The sequence below is a fragment of the Plasmodium yoelii genome (genome assembly GCF_900002385.2).
Source record: "Plasmodium yoelii strain 17X genome assembly, chromosome: 13".
In the NCBI taxonomy this organism is placed as follows: domain Eukaryota; phylum Apicomplexa; class Aconoidasida; order Haemosporida; family Plasmodiidae; genus Plasmodium; species Plasmodium yoelii.
This window is the reverse complement of record NC_036185.2, coordinates 2,774,507-2,788,997: the sequence shown is the minus strand read 5'-3', so window position 1 is coordinate 2,788,997 and position 14,491 is coordinate 2,774,507. Positions and strand designations below refer to the sequence as shown.

At 22.6% G+C, this 14,491-nt stretch overlaps 4 protein-coding genes across 4 annotated transcripts; 2 read left to right on the top strand and 2 right to left on the bottom strand.

Annotated features, from left to right (window-relative positions):
- Positions 1 to 567: 567 nt before the first annotated feature.
- PY17X_1367900 (cytidine and deoxycytidylate deaminase, putative) lies at positions 568 to 1,918 on the bottom strand (the record flags this gene model as incomplete). Its single annotated transcript, XM_022957332.1, has 5 exons — positions 568 to 620; positions 740 to 837; positions 939 to 1,014; positions 1,210 to 1,651; positions 1,862 to 1,918. The coding sequence occupies 5 exons, from the start codon at positions 1,916 to 1,918 to the stop codon at positions 568 to 570; spliced, it is 726 nt and encodes a 241-aa protein (XP_022813766.1).
- Positions 1,919 to 2,919: 1,001 nt separating this feature from the next.
- PY17X_1367800 (tyrosine kinase-like protein, putative) lies at positions 2,920 to 6,972 on the bottom strand (the record flags this gene model as incomplete). The annotated part of the gene is made up of 1 exon (XM_719160.2): positions 2,920 to 6,972. The coding sequence occupies one exon, from the start codon at positions 6,970 to 6,972 to the stop codon at positions 2,920 to 2,922; it is 4,053 nt and encodes a 1,350-aa protein (XP_724253.2).
- Positions 6,973 to 9,630: 2,658 nt separating this feature from the next.
- PY17X_1367700 (glutamate--tRNA ligase, putative) lies at positions 9,631 to 12,045 on the top strand (the record flags this gene model as incomplete). Its single annotated transcript, XM_725747.1, has 1 exon — positions 9,631 to 12,045. The coding sequence occupies one exon, from the start codon at positions 9,631 to 9,633 to the stop codon at positions 12,043 to 12,045; it is 2,415 nt and encodes an 804-aa protein (XP_730840.1).
- A 977-nt stretch (positions 12,046 to 13,022) lies between these two features.
- PY17X_1367600 (nucleoside diphosphate hydrolase, putative) lies at positions 13,023 to 13,992 on the top strand (the record flags this gene model as incomplete). The annotated part of the gene is made up of 3 exons (XM_022957331.1): positions 13,023 to 13,412; positions 13,570 to 13,690; positions 13,904 to 13,992. 3 exons carry the CDS (start codon positions 13,023 to 13,025, stop codon positions 13,990 to 13,992), a joined length of 600 nt encoding a protein of 199 aa, XP_022813765.1.
- Positions 13,993 to 14,491: the final 499 nt, after the last annotated feature.

Genomic DNA, 14,491 nt, shown 5'->3' with positions numbered 1-14,491 from the left:
AAAATGGAGAAGAAAAAATGGAGAAAAAAAAATGAGAAAAAATGGAGAAAAAATGGAGACAAAATGGAAAGAGATCCTACAATTCCAAACTACTCCCCATTCAATATCCTCATTTTATAATATTTATACATCCGGATCAATTCATATTTTATGTGTCTTATTTTGATTAACCAAAAAATAATTGCACTATTTTTATTCCTTACATTTTCTTACTTCCCTACATTTTTGGTACATTTCTGGTACATTTCTTAAATTTTGTTTTTAGTTCATTTTTTTCTAAAACTTAGTTTTATGCACTTCTTTAACCTTTTCAATGCATCAATAAGCTAATAGTTTCTTAGTTTATTTTTTTTAATTATAAATAAATTTATATTTTTGGCGTTAAGCATGTATTTTATTTTTTATCGTATATTTTTGCACAAATGTAAAAACTTTTATTCTTCCGTTTTTGATAATTACAAAATGTAATGACTCTATCATATAATGACCCTTTATGTAATGACCCTTTATGTAATGACCCTTTATGTAATGACCCTATTATATGACGTTTCTCTTGTCAATGTTATTTTACTGTTCAAGTGAAATTTCAGCCAAAGGCCGTTTTCTTTTTTCATCAGGGGCTGATCAAAATGTGAGGAAAAAGAAGAAAAATAAGATGAAGATGAAAAAAATAAGATGAAGATGCAATGACATGTGCATTGTCAAAATAAACTTTGTGGCAAATGTGTGCAAAAAAAACCTGATGGATTTCCAGACTTATAAAATAACTTCATAAGATTGATACTTTTATTTGTGCAATCATTACATTCTATATAATGCACATTCATATTCTCATATCTTTAAAAAATTAGGAAAAAATTAGGAAAAAATAGGAAAAAATTCGAAAAAATATATTTATTCGATTTATTTTATTATTATTTCTTATTATTTTTTATTACACTTGATGTAAAGACAGTACAGATCCACATCCTCCAAATCGCTCATTTAAGCAACAAAAATAAATGTCTTGTATTCCTGAAATTTAAAAATAAAAATCGTAGTTTATTATGTATCCTGAAATTTGAATAAGCCCCCAAAATGGTCAAGTATAAAGCGGTTATGAGTTTAAAAAGGGACATCATCTATGTATCATCATAGTATCATCATAAGTTTGTTTTTTTTTTGTTTTTTTTTTGTTTTTTTTGGTTTTTTTTTTGTTTTTTTTGTTACCAACTAACTTCAAGGCGTACACACACATTATACAGGGCTCGCAAGTAACAACAATAGTAAATTTTTTTAATTTTTGAATTTTTTTTGTTATTTCTTTTTGTATTTGCTCAAAATTTATAGAGTGTTCTTTAGTACAATTTGTATTTTCCTTATTATCCTCAAATTCTTTATCAATATTTTTAAGCTCAGAAAAATAATTGGATAAAGATTTATTTATACTATTAGTATTATTATTAAAACATTTTATTAAATTTTTATTTTTCATTTTTTCATAATTTTTTCCATAAATATATTTATCTATAGCTATGATCTCACAATGTCTACATCCATTTTTTGATTCATTTGTGCAATTATAAGAACTTGATATTATTTCTTTTTTTTCATTTATTAATAAACAAAATATTGGCATTTCTTTAGTCTCAACTTTTAAGCTTTTTTCAGCCTATTAAAAAAAAAAAAAAAATAAAAAAAAAAATATATAAAATTATTTTATTCCATTTTATGTCTATACATGGGGTACTATTGTAACCAAATTTAATAACTATTTTTTTTATTTCTAAATTTATAAACAAATCATAATAATTTAATTAAATAAAAATCATATTTATAATTTATATATTTTCTGTGTGTGTATTTTCTCAATTATTGTTACTTCATGTAGTGCCTGTTTTAAAAAGCTTATGGCTTCGTCATTGCTTAGTTCAACCATCATAAATAAAAAGAAAAAAGTAAAAATAAGCAAATAAACAAACAAATAAATATATATATATATTATTCGAATTAGTAAAATATATTTTTATAAATCATTAAGTACATTCTATACTTATTAAAATAATATCATTTTATTTATCTAAAAGTTGGCATATTTTTTTTTTTTTTTTTTTTTTTTTTTTTCCATTATATATAGAAGAATAACCCAAACAACTATATTATCTTTACATTTTTAAAAAAAATTAACAAAACAATTCAAGTTTTATTTGTTTGATATAACACTAAAATATGATCATATATATATTATTATAATTTTTGGAGAAAAATAGTATTTACTACATGTTGGTTAAAATGAATAAATAAAATAAAATGACAACATGCTAATTAAAAAATATTGTATCTCTCTTTTTTTAAATTAAAAAAAAAAAAAAGCAAAAAAATAATACATAAATTGTGTTAATACATGATAAAAAAAAATAATAATTATGTATATTTTATATTGTATAAAAATGTGCACAAAATAAAACAAAAAAGAAAGGTAATATAAAAAATACTACAACAATTTCCTATCACCCCCAATAGAATATATAATTGATATATCTATTTTATATTGGAATAATAGAATAAAAATAAACAAACTTTACACTAATGAACACTGCTGCCATCTATTACGTAAATGTATACGTAAATGTATACGTAAATATGTATACGTAAATGTATAAATATATAAATATATAAATATAAATATACATATGCATATGCATACAATTCTGACAACGTTTTATTGCCAACTGGGAGTAACGCGCACTAAAAGTCTCCCTACAAATAGTTACATATATTATACGAATTTTATTTGCTCAATTTAGACAAAATTTGTCGAAGCAAAGGTTTTATTATTTCGTATGATTTTATTATTTCGTATGATTTTATTATTTCGTATGATTTTATTATTTCGTATTATTTTATTTCGTGTTTTTTTTTTTATTTTTTTTTCCTAACTCATCCATCCAAAAAGGAAATCATATCAAAGTGCAACCGCTTTTCAGCTGCCTCCCATATTTGTTCTAACTTTCGAGCTATAACATCAAATAGGGGTCTTTTTGTAAAATCATATTCAAGGACACTTTTTAATAAATCTGACAAATCTTTAGGAATGTCATTTGGTATTGGTAAATGTAATTCGCCTGATGATATTTTGCAAAATGTTTCAGAAGATGATAAACCATCATATGCAATTTTTTTTGTTAAAGCTTCCCAAAGACTAACACCAAATGACCATACATCTGATTCTTTAAAAAAACCCTCACCTTTTAAAACTTCAGGAGCTGCATAAAAAATATTTCCATAAATAGCATATGCACTTGGACTATCATTTAACGAAAAATATGTAGATAACCCAAAATCAGATATAATAGCATTTTTATTTTCATCTAATAATATATTAGATAATTTAATATCACGATGGAAAAAATTATTAGAATGTATTTCATACATTCCTTTAGCTATTTGCTGAAAAATTTTAACAACTTGGGGTCTTGATAAATGTTTATTTTGTTTATTTATTTTTTTTTTTTCATCATAATATATATATTTTTCTAAACTTCCTCCTGGACAATATTGTAAAATTAGTGATTCTTCTCCTTGCCCTAAACTACAAACCCCCAATAATTTTATGACATGTTTACAATTTTGTAATGAATATAAAATTTTTGCTTCATAATTTCGATATTTTATAGGTGTTGGAAAATATCGAAATATTTCCAAATTTGCCATTTTTTTTATTTTTTTATTTCTTTGCAATGTGCACAAATTGGTTAGCACCTTTGGAAAATCACCATCGCCCCTTTCGAAGTTTTTCCCAATTTGTTCGAAGTTTTTCCCAATTTTTTCTAAATCATCACTTCTTATCGAATCAACATCGTGACTGGGATCTCCTACTTCTGAGTCTGCACTTGGCATGTTTTTAAAAATTTTTGGAAAAATATATTGGTGAGTAGATCTAGGAGTCGATATATAACTTTCACAATAGCTTTCTTCACTTAATTCTCTAGTATTATATACAAACAATTTACAAGCAATTATTTTTCCTTTATATTTTCCTCTAAATACTTGTGCATAACTGCCACCTCCTATTTTATTTAATATAATTATATCATTATTAGATATATTTTTAATTTTATTAAATGTGAATTTTTTACTTGTGTTAAAATTTAATGATAATGGATCTGCACTATCAATAGAATTAACTAAAAAACGAAAAACAGAAAGAATAAATTTTCTAGTATATTGATTATTTATATTAAGTTTTTTGAGTTCATTATCAGTTATTTTTAATATATGATATCCTCTAATTTTATTTATTTTAAATAAATAAGCTTCTTTTTTTAATCCTATCATTTTCAAAAAGTTATATAACATATTAACTGACCATTTATTATAATCAGATGCTCTTAATCTAATATCATTACTTATTTTATCAAACTTATAATTGTTTGAAGTTAAATAATCATCAATAAAAAGAAAACAGTTTTTTTGTCTATCATCATGTGTTTCTGGAAATGTAGCTCCTCTTAACTTTTTCCTCATTTCCCTTTTTAGAAACTTACAAAACTTTCTTTCCCCATCGCCCCCTCCACTCTCGCCGCATCTGCCATCGCCACTCTCACCACATCTGCCCTCGCCTCCCCCTTTTAGACTCGCTTCTAACTTGGTGCAATGCTTATCATTATCGATTGTGGGTTCTAGAATGTCTGCATAATCATTATCTGCATCTACTGCATCTGTACTAATAGTAAAATCGCCCTCATTTAATATCTTATCTACTTTAAAATTTTCTTCACATATTGTCTTCCTCATGATATGATTTTCCCACCCCTTGTCATTATTAACATTTTGATTTTCTATAAATTTGTCAAATATTGCAATTTCATTATTTTTAAATACAAAATTATCGTTATTTATATTTGCACATATCAAATTTTTATATTCATCATAAATTTCTACATCTAAAGTATTTTTTTTTACTCTTTCATTAATTGTATCAAAATAGTTTCCATAATTATTACTTTCGTCATGTTCATAATCACTACAATTTGTCTTATCTTCTCTATCTTTTTCTACCTCACTTTTTTTCATTATAATGTCAGAATCCATACAATCAGGATCCCCAATATTATCATCACTATCAAAAGAAGTTACAATAATATTTATTGGTGTAAATGTATGTGAAGTTGTTTTTTTTTTTTTTTTTCTTAAAATTTTTTCACTTTTTTTAATATTTTTATTTAAGAAAATATTATTTTTTATAAAATTCATATTAGGGGGTTTTAAATAATTTAGTGATTGTGCTGGAGTCGTTTTATGTTTGCTATTTTTCCGAATATAATTGGATACGACATTTAAATTGGTTGAATTGGCTAAATTGGTCGAATTGGTTGAATTGGTCAAATCTGTTAATTTTGGGGAATTGCCTCCTCTAGCTATATGGCATGCTGAAGTAGAATCAGCAAATTTGTTTATACCAATATAATCGTTGCTTTCCAAACCACTTTTACAAAATTGTGTAGAAAATTTTTTAATAGAGTTATGGTTTTTTTTAAAGGATGCATCACAATTTTTGTCTATTTTATGATAAGAATATGAATTATTATTTTTATCTTTTAATTTTTCTAAATTATATGTTTCTTCAAAATTTGAAAAAGTTTTATTACATATGCTATGTTCATTATTACAAATGAGCACATTTGACAAATTATTATTTTTGTTATTTTTCTTAATTTTGTCACCATCATCATTATCATTGCCATTATCATCATCATCATCATTACAATCACCATTTAAATGTTCAGACTTATTTTGAATTATGAAATTATCACTATCACTCATAATAATTACCGATTTTATACTTATAGGGCTCCTATATCCAATTTCTGTTGAATATTCATTATATTTAATAAAATAACCTATTGCATTATCCATTTTATATTCCCCTTCGAATATAACTCTATCATTATATATTAACATTCCCCAACCATTTCGCATGTTATTAAAAGATTCTCCTATATAATAATATTTTTTATATTTTTTTTTTTCAGATATATTTATTGATAAACTAGATATAGACGAATTAATATCACAATTTTGATTACAATCATTTGGACAATTCAATTCTTCTTTTTCCATACAAAATATTTTATTACTATTACTACGATTTCCTTTTATATCATCATTACATCTTTCATTGTAACTATCTTTTTCCTTAATTTTATCATCATAATTATAATATATATTAGATATTCTATTTCCTGTATATGTATGATATAAAAATTCAGGGTTTTCATTTTCAATCAGTTCTATATCAATTCCTCCTGTATTATATACAATTATAGATTTTATATTTTTTTTTAAAAAAACGTCAGATATTACATAACTATTTACCATTCTCTTATCTAATGAATTTATTTCTTTCTCTTTTTTTTTTACACATTTTTCTTCGTTCATATCATTTTTATCATCCAGTCCAGTATAACCAGTGAGCTCATATTTTTTATTCGACAAATTATTGTCAATTTGGCTAGCTAACCCGTTTATATACAGCTTGCCCCCACCGCCACTTTCGCCATTTTCATTCTTTTCGCTTTTTTCGCTTTTTCCGCCTTTTCCGCTTTTTTCGCTTTTTCCGCCTTTTCCGCTTTTTTCGCTTCTTCCGCTTTGGTCGCTCTCGCCTGTGTCGGTTCCATTTAGTTCGGTTTTGTCGTTTTCCAGATTTTCTTTATGAGAAACGCTTTTTGAGAAACCAAAAATATTTTGAAAAAAAGAATAACCTGATGATTTTGTATTTTTATTAAAAATTTTAGAAGGCTCAGTTTTAAACCGTCTATTATTTCTTACAAAGCTTTTATTACAATTTTCATTATATCTATTTTCGTTAAAATTATTATTTAGTTTTAATCTTTCATCTAAATTTATTAAATTATCATAAAATAATTTATCAGAACCTTTTAATAACATCACGGAATTACACAAATTTGGTTTATTCATATAAGCACACATTGCTTACATATTTTTATACATTTACATTTCAATACTTATAATATTCACCTTAAAAATTATACTCTTTTTTTTTTTTTTTTTAATTTAATTCATGTCCTACATACACAGTAAATATATATATATATTTACATTCCTTTTACAAAATTCTAGACATATATATTTGCACAAATAATGTTTTTATTATTAAATTGATCTTTTTCCTATTCGTTAAAAAAATTGTCCTTTTTCATATTCGTTAAAAAAATTGTCCTTTTTCTGATTTATTGTATTCAAATTGAATTTGTGAAAAAAAATTAAATCCCAAAATGTATAAAAAAATATTATTATATTCCCAATAAATATAAATAGTATAATGATACTAATATTATACACATACAAATAAAAAAAAAAAAAAAAAAAAAATTATAAATATAGCTCAAAATACCATATTTATATTTTCCCTATATTTTTAAATAAAAAATTTAAGCATATAAAGGGAATAAATATTAATATCATAAAATGTCCTTAATGATATTAAACTATATTTTAACACACTTTATTAACACATGATCTTAAAGTAATATGCAAAATACTGTATAAATAAAACCTTATGTTATATCAAATAAGTTTGCCATATTTTGTTAATGCTAAAAATCAAAAAAATTTATATAAAAAAATTATATCTTCACAATAAATATGTATGTGCATATATTATGTGTTCAAGAAAATTTCATATATTGACTTATACTATATATATAATGTGTATGCATTTTTTTTTTTATTTTGTATCATATGTTCTTATTTTTATTATTAACATATATTTATCCCGATAAGAATAATACACAAAAATATCAGTCAATTTTCACAAAAATATCAGTCAAATTTCACAAAAAAATCAGTCAAATTTCACAAAAAAATCAGTCAAATTTCACAAAAATATCAGTCAAATTTAACAAAAAAGTATCAATATAAACCCATAATATCCGTTCACATTTTAGTAATCATTATTTAAAATCAATAATATAAAAAAAAAATAAACACTACCCATTTTAAAATAAAACACAACCTCAACTCTTATTATATACAATAACCATATTTTATACCATAATGTGTAGACCCACATATACACTATTATTTTTATGATATAAAATGTCTTTTTCACAAATTATATATTTTCATTATCTATTAATTCTTACCTATTTTATCATATTCTACAATCTTACTGATAAATCTTTAACTTATAAAAATAAACTCTAACCGATATATCTCATAATCTCTTTTTTATTAACCCTTATTACATATTACAATATTTAATGGGCTCTAATATTTATTTATTTTTTTTAAGAATTTCACTATTATAATATATTTAATTTTTTATTATGTATATTTTGTTTAAACCCTTTTTGTTTTTTTTAAAAAAATATAAAATATAAATGTGGTATGCCTCTTTGTGTTTGTAATCAAATACATTCCAATGGGTTTCACATAAAGAACATGTGAAAATACTTATTTAATTTTTTTAAATACTTATTTAATTTTTTAACAATTTATAGAGGAGAATCACATATTATTTCATAACTATATTAACAGCAGCTTTCTAATATGCTGCAACATTTTGCTTTCCTTTCTTTTCCAATCATTTTTATTTATAAGAAGGGAACTAAAATAAAATATTAATATTTTTAATATTTAAAATATTGGGAAAACAGTATAGTATTAAATAAAAAAAATATAATCATTCAAATAAATAATACAAAAAATACCTGAAATAAATATTGTTATAATAAATGGATATACTGATTAAATAAAAAATGTATAAACATTCTCAACTTAGTACACAATTATACTTTATAATTTTATACTCACAAAAAAATAAAATTTAAGTTGGTATATAAGCATGTATGTAATACTATATTATTTATATTACATATATTTTTATGTGCTATTTTTATATTATGCTATTTCGGGTTTCTGTAAATATATCCCCATATTATGAAATATAGAAAAAATAAATATACGCATTATTTTATTAACAATACACAATTTATCATTTAATTAGTATCATGTTTTTTTTATATATATATACGAATATTTATATTAATTATTTACAAGCCCATATTAATATATATTCTATATACATAAATATTATTTTTATATGAATATACTTTATAATTAAATTCGCTGTAATTATTTTTTTGTTCTTCATTCTACATTATATAAAACTAATTAAATTTACATCCTTTGAATAAATGCTACCCTTTTGAAGTTCTTACACTAGCTAAAATAACGAGCGAAAAAAAAAAAAAAAAATAAAGTAAAAAAAAAAAAATAAAAAATAAAAAATAAAAAAAAATAGTAAGAGTTAAATAAAAAGGAAAAGAACGAAAAGAAGTAAATAAAATAACAAAGTCGATTTATGTGCTTAAGTTTGTTAAAATCAAAAGATTATTTTTGTTATATATACAAACGTTTATGCATATCCCTATATAATATTTTTATTCTTTTTGGATAATATTATTAGAACAGACAACCTGCATTGTGCAGGCAAAACAGTAATGCATTACTAGCCAAAGTAAATGCTATTTTTCAAGTGTTAATACATTCGTATATATAATTTATATACATCAAAAAAAACGATAGAAAAGAGAAATAATAAGAAATAATAAGAAATAATAAAAAATGATAAAAGATAGCAAAATAAACATTTATTATGGTAAGAACTACCCATTTTTATGTAGAACTGTATTCAATATATACCAGAATAATATAAAAAAAAAAACAGCCAACAATCTGAACGATAAAAAGATCGAAGAAATATGCGTAAATTTTATAAATGACAAAACAATCGTAGAAGATATAAAAATCGAATTTGTAAAAAATAGTGTAGCTGATGAAAGTAGGAAAAATGTTAATACTAATAATAGTGTAATAAGTAGTGATAAAATTTTTGCAATTAATCTTGATTTTTTATTAAAAACAAATTTATACTATTTTACAAGCTATAGAGAAAATATTAATAAGAATATAATAACTAATGTATTTTTCCAAGCACAATATAATGAATGGATTGATTTTTTACGAAATAAAGATATCGAAAAAAATATAATACCTATATGTGAACATATTAACAAACATTTATATCTTAACACATTTTTATCTTTTCATTATTTAACCCTTTCTGATATATATATATATTATGAAATGCACAAATATTTTAGTGGTAATATAACTACAAATTTAAAATATCCAAAACAATATAAAAATATTAATAGATGGTTTAAGCTGATAAAATCTTTGTTACATGACCATATAACTCATGATGCTGAATTAGTACAAAATTTGAAAATAAAAGAAAAAATATTTAATACAACAAATTATGGTAATAAAAAGTCAGGAAATAATGAAGACAAATCTTCTACTCATCCAAATAAAAGTAACACAAAAGTAGGTGGAACATCTTTGTCATCTTATGAAGGAAAATTGCAAAATGCAGAAAAAGGGAAAGTTGTTACTCGATTTCCACCTGAACCGTCAGGTTATTTACACATTGGTCATATAAAAGCTGCATTTTTAAATAATTATTATGCAAATATATATGAAGGAAAAATGTTACTAAGATTTGATGATACGAACCCAGTTTTAGAGGATGTAAAATTTGAAAATTCTATTATGGAAGATTTAAAAACATTAGGTATAAAATATGAAAAAATAAGTTATACTTCAGATTATTTCCAATTATTAGAAGAATACTGTATTAAACTTATAAAAATGAATAAAGCATATGCTGATGATACAAATGTAGATGAAATGAGAAATCAAAGAGGAGAAGGTATTGAATCGGTTAATAGAAATAATTCTATTGATACTAATTTAAAACTATTTGAAGAAATGCGAAATGGTACAGATATTGGTAAAAAAAATTGTATTAGAGCAAAAATAGATATGTCTAGTAAAAATAAATGTATGAGAGATCCAGTATTATATAGATGTATAATTGATATACCACATCATAGACATGAATTTAAATATAAATGTTATCCAACTTATGATTTTGCATGTCCTATTATAGATTCTATTGAAGGTGTAACACATGCATTGAGAACTAATGAATATAGTGATAGAATCGAACAATATAATTGGTTTATATCTACATTAGAATTAAGAAATGTACATATATATGAATTTAGTAGATTAGCTTTTGTTAAAACTGTTATGTCTAAAAGAAAATTAAAATGGTTTGTTGAAAATAATATTGTTGATGGATGGACAGATCCTAGAATGCCAACCATAAAAGGTATATTAAGAAGAGGTTTAACAAAAGAAGCATTATTTCAATTCATATTAGAACAAGGACCATCAAAAGCTGGAAATTTAATGCAATGGGATAAATTATGGTCTATTAATAAACAAATAATTGATCCTAATATTCCTAGATTTGCATGTGTTGATATGAATAATGGTATTATCTTAAAATTAATTGATTTAAAAGAAAATGAAATTATCGAAAAAACTAGAGATTTACACGTAAAAAATAAAAATTTAGGTACATGTACTATGTATTATACACAAAAAATTTATATCGAATTAGAAGATGCTCAAATGATAGAACCAAATGAAGAAATTACTTTAATTAAATTAGGTAATGTTATTGTTAAGGAAATAATTAAAGATGTAGATAATGTTAATAAAATAAAAGAAATTATAGCTGTATCTAATTTTGATGGTGATTTTAAAACTACAAAAAAAAAAATACATTGGCTACCTTATATTCCTGATAAATTAATTAAATGTACTTTATATGAATATGATCATTTAATAACTGTTGATAAATTTGAAAATGATAATAAAGAAGATTGGACTAATTGTATTAACCAAAATAGCAAATTTGAAACAGTTGGATATGCTGAACCTGCTTTAATTAATCTTAAAGTTTCAGATAAATTCCAATTTGAAAGAAGAGGATATTTTATTGTTGATAAAATAACTGAAAATAATCATTTTCATTTAATAAAAATACCTGATGGAAAATCAAAAAATATGTCTATTATATCTACCAAAGTGAATCCACAGAATTTATCTGGAACTAAAAAATAAAACATTCTGTGCCACAAATGTAGTCATATTCATTCGTTGTATACCTACATATGCATGTACATGTACATGTGCATATCTAATACGTTTTTATATTTCCAACTCATCGAACCCTTCGTTATTGCATTTGAAATTAAAAATTTGATACCTTATTTTACTCACTTTATTTCATTTATTTTTGAAACTATATTATTAACACTAAATGGAACATTCTGCATTTACAAATATTTAAAAAATAATTCAAATGAGAAAATATTTTTAAAAATAATTCAAATATGAAACATTTCTATAAATATGCTAAATTTTGAGGATGATAAATATATTGTGTAGCATTTTTTTTATACAAAATGTATATCAATAAATATATTATCATCCCGGTTTTACCACTAAAAAAATGGAAAAGTTTGCCAAAATTGAGAAAAAATTAACTGAATGAATACAATTCCACATAACTAGATTTAATGATAACAATTTATACCGTTTTCACTTTTTTTTCACTTTTTTTCATTTTTTTCACTTTTTTTCATTTTTTTCACTTTTTTTCATTTTTTTTTCACTTTTTTCCATTTTTTTCACTTTTTTCATTTTCTTCCATTTTCTTCCATTTTAAATTATCAAAACCACAAAGGATACCTCAACGCTTCTTTATGCTTTATATTTATTGGCCACCTTTTAATTGCAATATTTCAACTTTATCAACACTTGATTAAAACATATAAAAAAATATGCATATTTATAATAATAATAATAATAAAGTACGCTGATTAGTATAATTACACATTATTATTACAATTCCATATTTATATCATAATATTCTTCATATTGTAGCACATATTTTGTAAAAAATTTCATAAAAATATTTTATATCCACTCTTTTACAAGGACAAACATTTTTTATTATATTATATTTATTTATTTTTTATTTATTTATTTTTTATTTTATTATTTTTTTTTTTTTTTATTTTCAATATTAGAACAAGATGGAGGACACAATTAACACCAACTTTGAAGATAACAAAGATGAACTTGTAATTATAGTTGATGGGAAAAATAATTTTATAAATTATAAGCCTCGTAAAGATATGCGATTAAATAATTTATGGCATAGATCATCATCTATTTTTGTTTTCACTAAGATAGATAATGAATATTTTATATATATACATAAAAGATCAAAAATAAAAGATTATTGTCCATCATATTATAATATTGGATTTGGAGGCGTATTAGCAAAAGGTGAAACTTATTTAGATAATGCGCTTAAAGAATTAGAAGAAGAAAGTGGAATAAAAAAAAAACCTGAAGAGCTATTTGAATTGGGCATGTTTAAATGTGATACTGAATATATAAAGTCATTTGCTATGTCTTATGTAATATTAAAAAAAATTACACATTTTATTTTAGCTATTAATATTGTTGATAGTATCTTCACTATTTATTCAGTTCAGCCATTTCCGCTATTTTGTTTCGCTTTGTTTTGTTCGTTTTATTTTGTTCGCTTTATTTTGCTTTCATTTTTTCGTGCAGGTCACAATTATAGACCCAGATTTTACGACAATACCCCAACCAAATGAAGTGGAATTTATAACAAGGCATTCAATAAAAGAATTTGAAAATATATTTCTCAAAGAAAAATTTACCGAAATAAGTAATGAGAAAATCGAATTATATATATATATTTATTTATTTATTTATTTATGAATATGCTTACACTTTTTTAATAAATATAAATGTGTTAGTTATTTAAATAAAAGTTTTAATGCCTTTTATATACATTATTATGAAATAACAAATTAAAAGGAAAAAAAAATACATATTTTTTTCAATTTAATATATATACATATATCTAACAATTTTGTAGGTCAAGGTATATATAACAACTTTAAAGACAAACTGACACATGAAAGCTTAGAAGAAATTTATAAACAAATTTGGAAAAAAAAATTGTAAAAAAATTGTAAAAAAAATTGTAAACAAAATTGTAAAAAAAATTAATATCTTTTTAATCCACACACCGAATAAATATTCATCAAATTAAACTTGAATAATTTGTATCGACAAATATCTATATGTATATTCATACATGTGTGCATATTTTTATTTTTATATTATCTTGATTTTTTATTTTATTATTTGATTACTTTATTATTTGTATGATTTATTGTAACTACTTGTAAACATATCCGTCGATTTTTCTATTTTTATTTCCATATGATAAAAATTAATTTTAATATAAAGGCCAGCAACATTCGCGTTCTATATACACACATAACATTCTATTTTTTATTTTTCAATTTTGACAAATATTACAATATATATACATATATTTGTGTGTACATGCATAAATCGACGTGTTAACTCACATTTTTTATATACGACAAACTAAAAATATATATTTTTATAATTTTAAATTCAAAATTTTTAAGGATTTGGTAAAATATTCTACTAA